This window comes from Puccinia triticina, chromosome 13A, assembly GCF_026914185.1.
Source record: "Puccinia triticina chromosome 13A, complete sequence".
Lineage (NCBI taxonomy): Eukaryota > Fungi > Basidiomycota > Pucciniomycetes > Pucciniales > Pucciniaceae > Puccinia > Puccinia triticina.
In genome coordinates, this window is record NC_070570.1 from 1,140,656 (window position 1) to 1,157,573 (window position 16,918).

General features: G+C 49.4%; 3 protein-coding genes across 3 annotated transcripts; 1 reads left to right on the forward strand and 2 right to left on the reverse strand.

Moving 5' to 3' along the window:
* Positions 1-5,853: 5,853 nt before the first annotated feature.
* On the reverse strand, positions 5,854-6,441 carry PtA15_13A116 (uncharacterized protein; the record flags this gene model as incomplete). Its single annotated transcript, XM_053162281.1, has 2 exons — positions 5,854-6,164; positions 6,240-6,441. The coding sequence occupies 2 exons, from the start codon at positions 6,439-6,441 to the stop codon at positions 5,854-5,856; spliced, it is 513 nt and encodes a 170-aa protein (XP_053026272.1).
* Positions 6,442-13,597: 7,156 nt separating this feature from the next.
* Positions 13,598-15,328, reverse strand: PtA15_13A117 (uncharacterized protein; the record flags this gene model as incomplete). The annotated part of the gene is made up of 4 exons (XM_053162282.1): positions 13,598-13,738; positions 13,802-14,332; positions 14,406-15,051; positions 15,117-15,328. The coding sequence occupies 4 exons, from the start codon at positions 15,326-15,328 to the stop codon at positions 13,598-13,600; spliced, it is 1,530 nt and encodes a 509-aa protein (XP_053026273.1).
* A 259-nt stretch (positions 15,329-15,587) lies between these two features.
* On the forward strand, positions 15,588-16,689 carry PtA15_13A118 (uncharacterized protein; the record flags this gene model as incomplete). The annotated part of the gene is made up of 7 exons (XM_053162283.1): positions 15,588-15,638; positions 15,709-15,789; positions 15,847-15,929; positions 15,989-16,145; positions 16,212-16,369; positions 16,466-16,553; positions 16,627-16,689. 7 exons carry the CDS (start codon positions 15,588-15,590, stop codon positions 16,687-16,689), a joined length of 681 nt encoding a protein of 226 aa, XP_053026274.1.
* Between the last annotated feature and the right edge of the window lie 229 nt (positions 16,690-16,918).

The following is a 16,918-nucleotide window of genomic DNA, read 5'->3' on the forward strand; positions in this document are numbered from 1 at the left end:
ATCTACATCATTCCCGGCCTCAAAGATTTAGTTAGCACATTTTACCTGTTTCAACCCGGACACAAAGCTCTCATTGTTGGTTACTTGAACGGATTTGATGAAGAAAAAAACTCTTGGCAAGTTATGGTTATAAGGTTTACGAGTCAAGAATTAACCACTGATCTATGAATAGAGTCTAATTTTTTTATTTCTTTTCAGGCATTATTGGTATCGATGTCCTCAGGGGGACAAGCCTAAACAATCAATATGATGTCTACTCCTTCTTTGGTCGGCTCAGAAGAGCCACTTGGACCCAATTTGTAAGTTGTTGCTTTTGGATATCACTTCCCCTGTTTCCAATGCTGATTGCTCAATATTCTTTCAGAAAACGGATTGGAGCTTGCAAAACTGCAAACAAAAGCCCGGTAAAAGCGACCCCAGGTTGTATGCTTGAAAGTGCGATGAAGAAATCACCGAGTCCCCCAACCATTGCGACTCCTGTGAGTTCTTCCTCCAATATTTGGGTGGAAATGATGGAGGAGGGCAAGGAAGATTCCGAGGTCAAAGAAGGCAAGCTATCAAACCCCAAGGATGATAATCACTTCACCAACACCTATCCGCCCTTGGAAAAAAGCAACCACAAACAACTAGCTCCCGTAACCAACACCTCTGGATCTGCGTCCGGCTCCAGTATCCTTGCCGAGGCCCAGAAAAAACTCAAGGGCCGGGCTTGAATTTCTCACGCGGATCACTGATTGGTAGTTAAAAGTATGTTTCTAACTTTAATCCCATCATGATCAGTTATGATTTATCCGTCAGCTGTATGTTCCATGTACAAGAGTTATTTGTTGCATTGAATCTGGTCGATCATCCTCAGTTGTTATGTGAAATGAAAACAAACATTCTTATCCATCATGTCAATCAGATAAGCAATCAGCTCAGTGTCCCTTTTGTGCCAGACATGATAAATATAAATAAGAGTGGCACAACTTGGGCTCAATCATGATTAGGCGCTCTTTGAATTTTTCCTGACAGACCTGGAACTCCAAAGCCATGCCTTTACCACGTAGGCGCCGATTTGGCGATGTACATCAAGTTCAACAACTACCTGCCAGGCGAGCAACCAGCACAAGCAGTCAAAATCCAAGGACAAGTTCTACTCAAACCAATCAAACTTGCACTGTCTGGCAGTCAGGCAGCTCACTACAAAACTTGCCACTGGCCACTGTTTATTGATCATCCCAGAATACCGAGGCAGCTTTGAGGGATTGATTCCCCGGTCACTTTCCAGCGGATGTTGGGCAGCTGAACAATACATGTGCTTCCTGTGGAGCCCTCCGCTGGAAAATCTAACAAACCAAGAACGACCTCCACAAAGAAACTGCAAGCTACTGGAGCTGCTGTAGGAAAGGGACGGTGAACATGCCTGTCAGATACAATGAGATCGAATATCCTTGGTTCATGCACAAATTACTTACTGATCTCGACCAAGGTGAGCTCTTTTTTTCTGTACTGAGATACAGCCCTTCCAGAAAAGGATGGCACTTGCAAGGAATTATTGCCCCTGGCTTGTGAAAATCCTTACACTTCGTGATCCGGGTAAGGTAAGCTCGCGAGGCACACTCTAACTCTGGGGCTAAGGTGGACCCCAATGGCGGCGATGGTTGTTGCCCTGCTTGACGGAACCCCCCCCCCCCCCCCCCACTGCCATTGCCCCCAACCCTACCCGTTGTGCAGCTTCTCCTGCCCAACCCTAGGCCAGCGCATCCTCTTTTGTCCCCAGCCTTCCATTTTTACACCCAAAAATGGGATACGTAGAATACAAACCAGAGGTCAAGGCAATCTGCGTCCAACTGCTCATTTCAGGTTGGTCTCCAGATAGCATCAACAGGATCATTGGATATAAAATTTCGCCTATTTCTTTTGCCTGGTGGAAAGCGCTATTCCTTTCAACTGAATCAGTGATACAAGAACCGGCAACTTATGCCCCTGCTTCTTGCCAAAGACAAGGTTGAATTTGTTTTGGACATTCTCAAGGCGGATCCATATTTATACCTGGACGAGTTACAAATCCGAATATTGGCCAAGTCTGGTGTCAAATTTAGTCGGATTACAGTCCACAACCTCCTCACCAAGCAACTCAGACAGACCCACAAGGTTTCTTGCACTGTTCATCTGTCACAGTCACTATTGAAGCAGGCGTTATATTCAATTGAGGTGTCCGCCTATCCCGCAGAGTTCTTGGTTTTCACTGGTGAGTAGATCCTGTCTCTCTGGTGCGGTATTGTGCAAAGATTGCAATTTTACTGACTTCCCACATGTATTTCTGAATGATCAAATAGACAAGAGTTCCATTTGTCTTGAATCTCAACAATGCGTGATGGGTTGGTCTGAAAAGGGCAAGCGCACTCCTTGCTTCCCAGAAAAGCGGACCCCTCTCAAGTACAGTCTTCTCCCCGCAGTCGGTCTCACGGGTCCGGTTGGAATCATGGTCCAAGAAGGCAGTATCCTCCGCCTTGACTTTGAGTACTATCTTGAGGAGGTACTTGTAAGTACTTCCGTCCTCACCTTATTATCCTTGGATGGATAGTGACAAGATATCCGGGCCCCCAGCTGGCAAGTATGAACACATTTCCAGCCAGAAACAGCGTCCTTGTTATTGACAACGCAAGGATTCACCATTTGGGAAGAATACCCAAGATATGCGAGCGCCATTGAGTTCTGCTATTGTATCTTCCACCGTACTCTCACGATTTCAATCCAATTGAAAAGGTTTTCTTGGCTTTCAAGAGTCATCTCAAACGTGAAGGAGCCCTGACTGGAACCAGGTCCAATGTTGAGGTCATCCAACAAGAATTTCAGCGTGTGGCAACTCCACAGTTACTGCATTCTCTCTACCAATCATGCGGTTACTTTCACCGCTAAGAACATGAGCGTGTTTCCACATCTTCTTTTGAATTCCTTTCCCCTTAAAACTTACTCAATCTTGATGCAATTTACACACCATTCTTCTTCTTATGTGCCCTCAGATGGGCCAAAGTTTTACCGCATGTATTTTTTTTGCATCAAGCACTATTGATTAGTGCACTTGGTTTGATTACAAGATTTTTTCTAAAGAAATTTAAAAAAAAACCTACACCCAAGGGTGGTTAAGGCTATTATCGTATTTGTAAAACTCATCTTCATCGTATATATCAAATAGAAAGTCATTCAGATGGGAGAGATACAAGGGAAGTCCATCTTTGATTAACTTGATTGTGCGGAGACCAAACCCCAAGTTGGTCAACTGTTTGCAAGTTGCAGACATAAAAAATTCCCAGTTGTGTAATTGGTGAATATCTATTAGGCTATGAGTGAGGCTGTCGTCCTCTGGGATTCCACAGAATTCAAGCATCTTGTCCAACAATACAAGTTCTTGTATTTCAGGATTGATGTGACGGGGAAGGAGGTTGGCGCACAGGCGGAATCCAGGACCTTCTTGTTGGTAGAATGCGTGAGACCTCGCAGGACAGCCAGATGACTCTCTGAGAGCAAAGAAGTTCCCGTCTAAAAACACTTGTTCAAATTCCTGTAAAGGTGGGTTTACACAGGTCAAATCAGGTCTGATTTGGTGGTTGTCCAGACAACTAAATTTACTTACTGTGCCGGGCCCAACACCCTTTGCGCCAAAATTGGACATTAAGAGCATCATGATCATTGTTTGATTGGGTTTGGCCAGGGTTGATTCAACAAACACGGCATAGGTACAGTAGTGGATTTCGTGAGACCAACAGGAAACACCTAAGGAAGCCCGGCCATCATTGGCACAGTAAAAATGCAGCTTCTCTGCACAGTCAGCCATATTGAGAAGGCAATGGATCTTTGGGCGGGTGGTTACATGTTGAAACAGCATGTTCTTGAACTCGGCAAAAGACGTTCCTGAAATATTTCCATTCCGCTCCGGGATAGGAGCGCGTGGTCTGACTAGGTAGTTAAACAAGAGTAATGATGGTTCTTTGGATCGTCGCTCCCTGTCAGGCTGTACAGACAATAGGACACCCGTATGGTAATTGTTGGTGCTGGTATGCTGGCCGGTTTGTTGGTCATGATTTGATCTGATTTGAATTCTTTGGCGTCCATTCTCCAGGTGGATTTTTGTACCTTTGAAGATGCGCGCAACTACCTAGGTGTCTTAGGGGCTCATTCCAAGAAAAACGGACTGATATCTTTGATATCCTTATAATCTAAGTTTGACGGTTTCGTTTCTCTGGCATCTTGCACGAGTAACATTCCACAGTTGATTGCACTTGTTGGTTACGTTGGCATTCATTTCTGACAATCAGGCTCTTATCAAGAAGGAAATCATATATAACTATAAATCGAGCGGGCTGTAGCTCAAAGTCAAATCTTAGCAAGCAAACGTGTCACAGACATTTTTGAACTGATCCATCTCCGGGGCAGAGGATGTTCTGAGTGAAATAGTGAAATAGGGGTTGAGAAACAAAAAAATGGGACCAGCTGAACTTGGAAAGAAAGAGTTGAACATCTGAGTTAAGAAAATGCACAAGTTTCATATGTATCATTTTGGGGAAGGCTGCAGAGGAACTTCTGGTAAACAGGCACTGCGTCTACTAATAAGCAAGCAGGCCCAGGAGCAAAGACCATTCCTAGCAGCTCTCTCATATTGGATCCACAAAAATAGTTCCAGTGGTGAATGCGGAATTTTTGGGTGAGCATGCAAGTGTGATTGTTGTCAAGTGGAATCATTGCCAAGGTGAGGAAAGAGGCCATCAAGCCTTGTCTTTTGATCCCAGTCAGAGGAAGCGGAGATTTGTTGTTGTTGAAGTGGTCAAAGGCACCCGGCCTTGGCTGCACTTCAGTTGGGCTTTTCGAGGTGGCATGATTTACTGTGGTTGTTGTGCGTATGCTGGTAGAAGATGTTGGAGAAGATGTTGGCAATTTGGACTGAGGAGACAAGATGGAATTTGAGTGGATTGGTTTCCATTCAAAGCGTGGAGATTTTGGTGGATGTGTCTCATCAACTCCTGGGGTTCCATCGAGGATTGCTTGGGCCCACACCCTCAAACAATTGTGTCCCATCTCCATGAAGACAGTGGGGCTTTCAGGGTTGACAAACATTACCCCCTCCGTTGGGCCTTCTGCATGCTCATTGCACACACGGTAGAGTGTTGCAACCATCTTCTGGAGGGTGGAGGTGGTTTTGGCTTGCGGCTGGTGTTGTTGGGTAGGCTTTGTTAGTTGCACAAAAGCCTAAATTACCTAGCACAAAAAAACCTCACATTTAAACCCTTGCAAACTTGATTCCTTTGGGCCGCTGATTGCTCCTCTGGGGTCCGGAATTCAGCAGCCAATGCCTCCTCATCTTTGGCGGCCTGTATGTATTTGGTGTGATCAGCTAGGGCATGTACATGAGGTAGCACAAAAAACCAGCAGTCTCACCAATTTCTGAGATTGCTCAGTTGACTTGGGATTTGCCATTGTTATTTCAACGGTTGCTTGAGCAGGCCAAGACTTTTTGGCCTCACACATGAAAATAATAAAATCCCCCTTGTTTTGTAAAACCTTTTGAGCCTTGAGACAATACGTTTGGCTGTTGTTTATGAACCCAAGCCAGACAAGTTTTTTCTCCTTATGGAGCTTCATAAGAAAGTACCAGAGGTTACGTTGGCCATTGAGGTGGCAGAAAATGGATCTCTGGAAGTAATCAAAATCCAGGTCCTTGTTGGCAATGGTGGTCATGTCGAATTTGTAGGGCTCAATGGGTGATTTTGGATTGGGAACAACCTTGGCGTACTGGTGACAACCCTTTGCCAAGTCAAAAAACTTTTCCTGCCAGAAAGTGTACTTGATTTCAAACGGAATGATGATCTTCTTTCAAGGGCTAGTTCCGGAATCTGAACCGGATCCTAAGATCCGGCTACTCTGGTCAGAACGGAATTTGGAAAAGGCATCACCATTACTCCCTTCTGAGTTATTCGAAGGGCTGTCAAAGTCGAAGCTGGTTGGGTGTGGAACAAGGTGGGTGGTGGGATTTTGAACTAGCAAATAATTGGGATTGTCGGGGGAAGTAAATGGTTGAAGTGGTTGCGGAGTGGAGGAATTTGGACTGAGCAGAGGAAGCAGGCCATGATCCGCAAGAAATTGTCTGATGTGATTTGCTGGAATTTGACTAAGATCTAGACTGGCTGGAATTGGAACATTTTCCGCTCAAAACTGACCAAAACTGGCTGGAATCGGAACATTTTCCGCTCAAAACTGACCAAAACTGGCTGGAATCAGAAGGTTTTCAGCTGGAATTTGATTGAAATTTCTGGCTGGAAGTTGACTGATCTTGGCTGGGAATCGTGGCACCTGGGCATTGGTTTGGTGAGAGCCACCACCGTTATTATGTGGCATGTTCTGGGGGTTGTTGGATTGGGGATGTGGCCAGAAGAAAGGGATCGCGGCGGGAGCTTGAGCCATGGTGTTACTCATAGAAGGAAACACCGTGGTGGCTACAAAACATTGTGGGGAGGGACATCGAGCAATGGCTGGTGATGCCCATTGCCGCCATCAGGGTCCACCTTAGCCCCAGAGTTAGAGTGTGCCTTGCGAGCTAACCTTACCCGGATCACGAAGTGCAAGGATTTGCACAAGCAAGGGGCGGTAATTCCTTGCAAGTGCCCCCCTTTTCTGGAAAGGCTGTAGTAGGAAATAAGCAGCGTGAATTAACCAAACACCTTCAAATCTTTTATTTGTTGTTTTGTTAGAATTTTGAAGTCAGATCAGGGCTTATAACAATGCGCTGTTGGTTTCTTCCTGTGGCGCCAAGATTGGCCGCTCAGTTCAAGGACAAAGAGGGATATATACAGCCATTCCGAAAAAGCTTGGCTTTGTTGGAAGGAATTTCCACCCAAACTTGATATTGGATTTGCCAATAATCACTTGCAAGGTTGGACATATGTATATTCATGCCCACCTCATTCTTATATGCAGGGTGCATATACAGCAGCTAGATGCCCTCAATCATCCTTTTCCTTTCATTTTTTCCTAATTCTGAGTTCAGAATCAAGCGATTTGGCTGATTCTACCCTGGATGGCATTCTGATCATGGTCGCAAGGTTGGAAGGTGCTGGTCCCAGTGGCCGGTGTTTTTTTTTTTTTTGCTACCAAACAGCTTGATTGGTGAGATCCTGTAAGCGACTGCGCTTGCAGGTCGGGACAACGGGATATCATGTGTCCAAGCTTGATGTTGGATGCACATACATTGGCAAATCCGGAACAAATTTCCAGCGGAAATTCCTTCCAAAGAAGCCAAGCTTTTTCAGAATGGCTGTACATTCAGGGTCACTGGAGCACTCTATCACGACATGGGTACTGTATTCCCTCGGACAGATGCTCGACCAGCTTTCTCTCAGATTTACGTTATTGATGGAAACGATTTAAGTGAAGCTGAATATTGGGCCGGACAAGCGAGATCACCCGTCAATGTCCAATTGCTTCTGAGGATTCAGCAATACTTATCAAGGAATAACTTTTATGCTCAGTTCTTCAGAATGATCGGGCGGGACTCAGACCCAGAAGACAATGTCTGATACATGCTCAGAAATTATAATTGACTAGGACAAGATCTACAAGTTTATAACGCGCCACGGACTTTGGAAGCTGGTAGACATGGCGCTTTGTGGTGTTGGATTATCAGCAGGTGTTGCACGTTGCTTACACATCCAATCACCATTGGAGGCAACAGCACACATCATCATAAGCACATCTACTGTATTCAACTGCAACATAGCAATGAGTACTTAGCTCAATGGTTAGAGCATCACTCATGAATTTTGAGCATGTGAGTTCAACTCTCACAGTACACAAGGTTGTGGGTTCAACACCCACTTCACTTGGACCTTTCTTTTCACTTGTTCAATAGACAAGAGGTTGTGATTCCCAAACTGAAGCTCATTCACAAAGCCAACCAAGTTTATGGGGTATCTTTTTCAATATATCAATTCCCAGTCGCTGTGGCTTTTGCACTGACTATCAACAAGGCCCAAGGGCAGTCCTTGTCTGCAGTCTCAGTCTACTTGCCCCAACCCGTTTTTGGACAAGGTCAGCTATATGTTGCGCTCTTGCGAGTCACTAATCTTGCCGGCTTATCAATTTGCATTGTTGGAGATCCTGCCTCTGAATCAAAAACTACTAATGTTGTGAATCTGGATGTGATCAGGAGATGTCATGGGAGGACTTGGAAAGCTTTTGTTCCTGTGGGCATGATTCCAATGCTTGGTCCTGACTTTTCAACTTCACCAAGAAACAGACTTGCCGGTCCTATCTCATAAACAGTCTTGAGCTTGACCAATCAGTCATTCCAAGAATGAAACCAAGGAACTGGGTGAATTTTCCTCCTAAAGTTTGTCTCAAGATGTTGTATTACCCCTGAAATTCATTGTAGAACTTCTGTTGATGAGCAAATGCAGCAAAAAAAAAACATCACATCCAATTAAATCAACATATTGCACAAAAACAAAGGAACCCAACACTAACACCAGGAGAAAAAAAAAATAGTCACTTGATGGCAAGTGACATAATGCAACTTTGGTTTCTGCTCCAGAGCTACTCCAGCACTGCTTCAAGTCTGCTCCACCAGCACTTGTAGAGCTTGCAGGACTGCACCAGAGCACTCAATGTGGCACAGTCAGCTGATCCTAATTTTTTCCCAGGAACAGCTGATGCTCATCATAAGCTGAGAAGTAGGCATTGACTGAGCCTGGGCCAAAGCTGAGCATTGGCTGAGCCTGGGCCAAAGCTGAGCATTGGCTGAGCCTGGGCCAAAGCTGAGCATTGGCTGAGCCTGGGCCAAAGCTGAGCATTGGCTGAGCCCGGCCCACAGCTGAGCATTGGATATTCCAAGCCTGAAACAAATCCAAGTGTCAGCTGGACCAAGAATATTCCAAATCTGAGCATCAGCTTAGCCAACAATGGTCCAAAGCTGAGCCTCATCTTGGAAAAGGCTTGTGCAGAGCTTAGGATCAGCTGGGACAATAATGTTCCAAAGATTAACACCAGCTGGGCCAAAAATTTTCAAAAGCTGAGCATTGGCTGAGCCAATGCTGGTAAAAAGCTGAGCATTGGCTGAGCCAAGGCTGTTCCAAAGCTGAGTATCAGATTTTTTGAGACTATTCAAAAGATTAATATCACCTGAGCCAAGGCTGTTCCACAGCTGAGCATCAGCTGAGCCAAGGCTGGTCCACAGCTGAGCATCAGCTGAGCCAAGGCTGGTCCACAGCTGAGCATCAGCTGAGCCAAGGATGGTCCACAGCTGAGCATCAGCTGAGCCAAGGCTGGTACACAGCTGAGCATTGTCTTAGCCAAGGTTGGTCCACAGCTGAGCATCAGCTGAGCCAAGGCTGGTCCACAGATGAGCATAAGCTGTTACAGGAGTGGTCAGACTCAGAATCTGAGCATTGGCTGGGCCAAGATTTATCCAAAGCTGAAAATCAGCTGAGCCAATGCTGGTCCAAAGCTGAGCATTGGCTGGGCCAATGATAGTCCTAATCTGAGTCTAAGCTGAGCCATGACTGGAATAAAGCTGAAAATAAGCTGGGCCAGGACTGGTTCTGATCTGGGCAACAAAGCTGAGCATGAGCTGGGCACCAAAGCTGAGCATAAGCTGGGAGCTAAAGCTGAGTATCAGCTGACCAGAAATGGGGATCAGTGGTGCCCAGCAAAAACTGAGGATCTCCTGTGGAAATTCTTAAACTGGTTAGATGGTGGGTAGATGATGGGTAGATGGTGGGTAGATGGTGGGTAGCCCGCTGGAGCTGGCATGATGTCACTTGTCATCAAGTGACTATTTTTTTTTCCTGGTGTAAGGCCCCGTTTGGCTGCCACATTATACGTCATAAATGGTCGAATTTATGACGCGCGACCCCCGGGGGTTTCAAAGTTTTGGTGGCAATGGGGGGCAAACTTTGGGTCGCGGCGTCAAAAATTCAACAATTTATGACGTATAACACGGCAGCCAAACGGGGCATATAAAGAATACATTGTGACTCCCATGTTATAAGTGTAAATTGGCAAATAAAGGTGTTAGACGTTAGGTGTTAGGGTGAGGATTAGGGGCGTTTTTTTTGAAAAAGAAACTTGGTCCCTTGCAATGCTCCTGCCCTTCTCTATTTACCACTTGCTCAGGTCACGAAATCAGGCAACAGGTACAGTATAATCAGTTACAATTTATAGTGTTCAAAACTCTGTTTCAGTACCTGCAGCAGTTATCAGTTTCAAGGGAACCCAGCGCCGTTATACGCCACGGGTTCTGTTCCCCAGTTCTCTCTGCATATTGGAATTGTGGAAAACATGCCTCAAAACATAGCTTGCTAGAATTGCAGTGTCTCATATACAATGATGCATCTATTACACTACGGTTAGCGTGTAATACCCTAATTTAGCGGGTTTTTAGCGCCGCTACGCTAAACTAAATTGTAGCGGGCGGACTATTACAATTACAGCTAACTCAGATTGGGCAAAAAAGTGCAATTTTCGCTACAAATTACAGCTAATTTAGTGTAGCGAGCCGCTAATTAGCCGTAATTTAGCTGTAATTTAGCGTTAGCGGTTTTTAACGGGTTGGTATTATGCTAAAAATTACAGCCCCAGATTATTAGCGACAAGCGCTACAATTTAGTTTTAGCGGCGCTAATTACATTTAGCGTAATAGATGCATCGTTGTCATATACAACAAGTCTGGAATGACGATTTTGCTTGCGAACCAAGAGGCCTTGCGTGGATTGTGGATAGCATTGGCAGTCTCTCTTTTGGCAGAGAGGCAGAGATTGAACAAGAGTGCGAAAGGGGATGCAAGACGTCGGGGCCATCGAAAGGTTTACATTTCTGAATCTCGTCGAGACGTGAGCCGGGGACTTCCAAAGGTAAGGATGGACAGCTCTCTTGTCGGACCCCCGATCCGCGCGGCCTGATGGTCTAGCAACCCGGGCGAGGACAGGTAGGGCAACCTGGGGGAGGACAAGAGTCTGTATTGATTGACAAGATCGTATGAGCAACTCAAGAGGATTGACGGGGTCAGGCTGAATACTGGAAATTAAGAATTCCACTCACTGCCATCTTTCTTTTGAAGGACCGCTCTCTTCTCGTTGATCAGTGATTTCGTGTCGCCAAGAGGAACAGGAGAGGCAAAATACAGGTGCACGGTCGCACTAAGGATGACGGTCAAAAAAGCCAAGGTGGAGCGCATCGTGATAGATGTTATGACGAGGAGATTTGATAAATACTTGTCTGGCCGGATGGAAGCCTATGAGGTGTATAGCTTATATGGAGTTGGTTTGCTTGCGGTGCGGTCTCGGAACTTGCTGGATGCAGCAGATTATAATGTGTATCCTTTTTGGTACCTTATATCTCACCGTCAAATTGCAAATTTCGTGCACTGCCAATGACTCATTGTCGGAGGCTGTGATGCACATCACCCTATATCACCGAGTCGACAGCCGGTCTACATACCTGAGCCCGGTGCCGTAGCCACGAACCAGTCGACATCTGATCTGTTCCTTTTTCCCCAGACCGTGAGAAACTTTCGGCCGGCCGGTGCAAGCGACCCGGTGCCACCGGGTGCCGCGCACCTAGCGGTGGCGCCGTCTACCCTACGGGCCGGTGAATGTTGGTTGGTCATGTGTTCTTGCAAAAAGAAGGAAAGAGAAAAATGAAATGACAAGCGGTTCCAAGGAATTAGACCAAGAACTGAAAGCGGCCGGAGTTCACGATGAAATCAAAACCAGGTTATGTGCCTTTGGGAGATGGAGAAGATGTCGACCGTGGGCTTCTTTGAGCTTCTTGGTTCTGGCTTTCCGAATAAGGGCCCGTCGGAGATGTCGGAACTTGGGGATATTGAACGACTGAATTCACCCCGCAACGGTCCACCCTGTGGATTACTTTCATCAATTCTCAAATCCCAAGGCACTCCCCCACCGTCTGCTCCTCTAATCCCCCCCACAATCGGGTCGACTCGGAGGCACTCTCCTCATCAAAACAGGAGAGGCAGCCTTACCGTCCTCTTTACTCCAGCCGAGGTAAGTAAATCCTCATGTGGTCTATGTACCCAGGTTACAGAATGTGTGTTTGCTCATTGTTACTCGACCACACTCTTCCTCAATGCGATTTTCGCATCAAGGAAAGTGTTGCTCTCTCTGCATTTTGGAATTGTGGAAAACATGCCAAGGCTCAAAACATAGCTTGCTAGAATCGTGGTGTCTCATATGCAACAAGTCTGGAATGACGATTTTGCTTGCGAAGCAAGAGGCCTTGCGTGGATTGGGGATAGCATTGGCAGTCTCTATTTTGGCAGAGAGGCAGAGATTGAACAAGAGTGCGAAAGGGGATGGAAGACGCAGGGGCTAGGATGGTTTACATTTCTAAAAAATCTCGTCGAGACGTGAGTCGGACCAGGGGACTTTCTCCGTGCGGCCGGACGGTCTAGCAAGTGTGCAAAACATAACATAAAACTGCATCGATCGACAAAACCACATGAGCAACTCCAGAGGATCGACGGTGCCAGACTGAATATTGAAAATTAGGAGTTCCACTCACTGTCATCGCCGCCATTTTGCCCTGAAGAAAGGATCTCTCTCTTCTCGTTGGTAAGTGATTTCGTGTGGCCGAGAGGAAGAGGAGAGGCGAGACACAGGTGCATGGTCGCACTAAGCACGACGGTCAAAAAGGCCAGGGCGGAGCGCATGGTGATTGATGGTGTGGCCAGGAGCGTTGGTGATTGCTTGATGGAAGTCGATGCGATGGAGAGGCTAGGGGGTGTCCAGCTTGTTGTGCTTATATACCCTTTTCGGCGCCATCACATTTCAAATTGCGTGCACTGCCAATGCCAATTCTTTGCTGGAGGCTGTGCCGGATATGCCTGAGTCGACAGCCACTGTCTAACGACTGAGTCGACATTTCATCTGTTCCCTTTTGCCCAGACCCTGACGTCAGAAACTCTCGGCGGGCCGGTCCACGACCACGTGTGTGTGGGACACCGGTGCTCACACATCAGAGGAGAGTGGTGGTCATACTGGTACAACTCCACTGTTGCTGTAAGCCATCACCGCCAAACAAAGTGTCTGTCAGATGTGCCACAGACGAAGCATCGCCATGGGGTCTGGGTTTTTCCTGCTTTGGGGGTGCTGAGAGGGGGGCGCGGGCAGAGAAAAGTGTCTGTGTTGTAATGTATGTGCCTCAACGGGCTCTTTTTGTTCGAAGCCTGAACAACCAAAAAACTAACAAGCACATATTTAGGTCTGTGGAATGAGGATGATGATGATGATGATGATGATGATGATGATGATGGGTTCCCTAGGAGTATACTTAAAAAAAAGTCGTTTGGTGAGAAATACATACAAATTAAGCGGGGAAGAAAAACCAAGGAGGAGGAGATCCGATGGAGAAGAAAGCAAGGATGCGAAGAGGATATCTATGCGGGGAAGTTTTTTGTGCGGTCTAGAGGAAATCTATACTGGACTGGATGGGAGGTATGCACACCCTCTAAAAGAACAAAAAGAACAAGCCTTGTAGCCAAGCAAGCAAGAAGAGCCATCGGAAACCGAAAAAAAAAAAAAAAAAGAAAAACCAAGCAGTGTGTGGATTAGTAGAATTCGCGGAGGGTGTGGGGCAGTTTGCCGATCCGGTTGCGTTTCAGATAGCTCGGTTCCCAGTTGTGTCTCCCGATAGACTCCATCCAGACGTGATGCAACAGGGCCTGGTTCATCAACACGCCGCCCGGAACCTATTAGAATGAAAAACAGAGGTGAGCAAAAAAAGAGAAGAGAGAGAGGGGCGGGGGACGGACTTTGAGGGGATGGACTTTATCCTGGAACTTCTGGTAGCCCTCCCAGATGGAGTAAAAGTCGAAGACGGGCAGGCCTTCTTCCCTGGCGAGGAAGAGCTGCATCTGGCGGATTTGGTGGACGCGATGGTCGGGGAAGAAGTTGACGAAGCCCTTGCCGAGGCCGTGTTTGAGGCCGGCCTGCCAGTCGTGGGCGGCCCAGAACTGGTCGCCGATGCGATGGGTGGTCCTGATCCAGAGCGGGGTGTCGGGCCAGGTGTACTTGATGGTCCGGATGAGCGAGCGGAAGCGGGCCTGCCACCAGTCGAGCTGCTCGGCGCCCAGCGGCGTGTCCGTCGTCTCGTTGTTCTGCCGGTTCCGCCGCCCGAAAAACGCGAGATCCCACAGCCCCGACTGCAGCATGATCAGCGCCGGGCCTTCCCCATCTTCGTTTCCGTACGCCCGCATCATCGGCTCGTAGAGCTCCCGCACCCGGCTCTCTGCTAGCCCTGGCCCGTGCCAGTCGGCTTGGACGGCAAACTCGTCGATATCGTCCTGCAAGGTTAGAGAGAGAAGACGAGATTAGCTATCATGTATGGTTGGTGGTGGGTGGTTGTGGAGAGCATACCAGGCCGTAGAAGAATCCGTTGAGCAGCTTGCAGTTCAGGCCGGCAAACGCGCGGTGGTTATCGGGTTCGGAGGCGTTGCTGTAGGGGCGGGGGTTGAGGATGCCGAGGTTGACTTCCCAGGGGGTTGAGCGGGGGTCCCAGTCGGCGGGGGGCGGATGGTGGATGTCGGTGTAGTGGAGGGAGCGGACGTCGGCGTGGAGGAGCTGGTGGAGATGTTCGAGGGAGTTGCGGTCGACGGAGTCACCGAGGAGGAGGATAGTTTTGCCGCGGAGGAAGGCGAGGTCGGGGTAGGGGCGGCCCCAGAGGTCGAAGGCTTGTCGGTCGAAGCCGTTCTGGGCCTCCTCGCCGACTGCGGCGGGGGGCCGGGGGGCGGTGGGGCGGCGGATGAGCGCTTCCCGCTGGGCGAGCGACAGACTGATGGGCACGTCGCGCAGCAGACGCAGGGCCGAGAGGTAGTCGGGCGCCGGCGAGCAGCTCGGCGTCAGCGGGATCCAGGCGGCATCGTTGTAGAAGCTCTCGTTGAAGGCCAGCGTGCCCGGCTCGGCAAAGGGGTCGCATGCGGGCAGCCCCAGATAGGCGCGCGCGGTGGCCTTCCACGATGTCGAGGAGGGGGAGACCGTCCAGGGGTAGCGCAGCTTGTAGATCCTGGGGAGCGGAGCTCTGGTCAGTGTGGAGTCACAGTTTCTTCAAGAAGGCGGTGGGTGACTGACTGGGCCTGGGTCCAGTAGTCGATGAGGACGGAGAGGGTGGAGAGGGAGACGAGGAGGAGGATGGCGATCTGGATGGAGGGTGGTGTTCGTGTGGGGCGGCGGGGGCTGAGGAAGCTGGCCGGTGGGCTGGGGTGTGCGTGGGGGGATGCTGCGCCCGGCTGGTATATCCGGGCCTCGAACGTGCTGTCGTTGGAGTGGTCGTTGGTGGGCATGGTGTGTGCTGGGGGGGGGTGGGTGTGGGTGGGGTGTTTTGTATGAGGGGGCAATCCACTCTGGGGCCAGCAGATCGCCCTCCGAGCCCAGCGTAGCAACAACCCTTCACCCCCACTACATATGTAAATATGTACATACACCAAAAGAATTGGAGAGTGTGACAGCTGTTCCTGTGAAAGGACAAGTGAAATGCCCCGACCTCAGATCGTCATCGCCATCCTCCAGAAACCAGCCACACCCCAACCCAACCAGCCCACCATGAGCAAGCCGATGACCGACTCAGAGGTGATCTCGGAAATGAAGAAGCTGGTATGTGCCCCCTCCTGCCCCTGCCAGCCGAGGGCCGCGTGCTGACATCGGCCACCAACACCAACACCAGGTGGCCTTCATCAAGCAAGAAGCCATGGAAAAAGCCCGCGAAATCAAGGTCAAGGCCGACGAGGAGTTCTCGATCGAAAAGGTCAGCCCATCTCCCCTGCTCCCCCCGCCAGCCCCTGACCTGTGCCTCCCGCCCCAGGCAAAGATCGTCCGCCAGGAGACCGCGAGCATCGATGCGCTCCATGCCAAGCGGCGCAAGCAGGTCGAGGTCCAGAAGCGCATGTAAGCCCCATCCCCTGGAGAGTCTTGCTCGACCCCTCTCACCCGCTCCTCCTGTCCAGTACCCAGTCCACCCTCAGCAACCAGTCCCGCCTCGAGCAGCTCCAGATGCGCGACCAGCTGCTCCAGGACGTCTTCGAGGAGGCCAAGAAGGGCCTGGCCGACCTGACGGCCGAGCCCGCCAAGTACGAAGAGATCCTCGAGAACCTCACCCTCCAGGTACTCTGTCCATGTCCTCCTGACACACCCCCTGCTGTGTCCGCTAACCGTGGTCCATCCGCCCAGGCCCTGTTCTCCCTGATGGCCAAAGACATCCTCGTCTCCGTCCGCCCCCAAGACCGCGAGCTGGCCGACCGGGCCGTCTCCCAAGCCGTCCACCGGTTCAAAGAAGAGGCCAAGATCGAGTGCACCCACTCCATCAACCACGAGCTCTCCCCCCAATCGTCCGCCCCCCCCCCCCCCCCCCCCCCCTCCTCATCCTCCAAACCCACCCACACACACTGATGTACACTTGCCTCCCCTGACTGACGTTTTTCCAGGAAAGGCGGCGTCGTCGTCTGCGGCTTCCATTCGCGCATCAAGGTCGACAACACCCTCGACCAGCGCCTCCGCTTGCTCGAAGAAAAAGTCAGCCCCGCCCCATCCACCCTACACTCTCTCCCATGCTGATCCCCTCTCTTTCTCCTCCGCTCTCGCCCAGATGTTGCCCGAGATCCGCAGCACTTTGTACGGCAAAAACCCGAACCGGAAGCACGAAACTTGACCGGCGTCCTCTGCTGCCGGCCTCGTCGCCTTGTCCCGCGTACCTGTCGCGCTTCCTCCTTTGCCCCTTCTCCATCAATTTTGTGTACTTTATCCCGCTTTTTGCCCCGTCCTCGGCCCTTGTCCTCCTCATGAGAATCGAAGAAGCCTTCTCTCCCTGTAATCATCCAAACTTCTAGCGCACGTTTTCTCTCTTTCTCTCTCTTGGTTCGCATGAAGACCTAACCGCC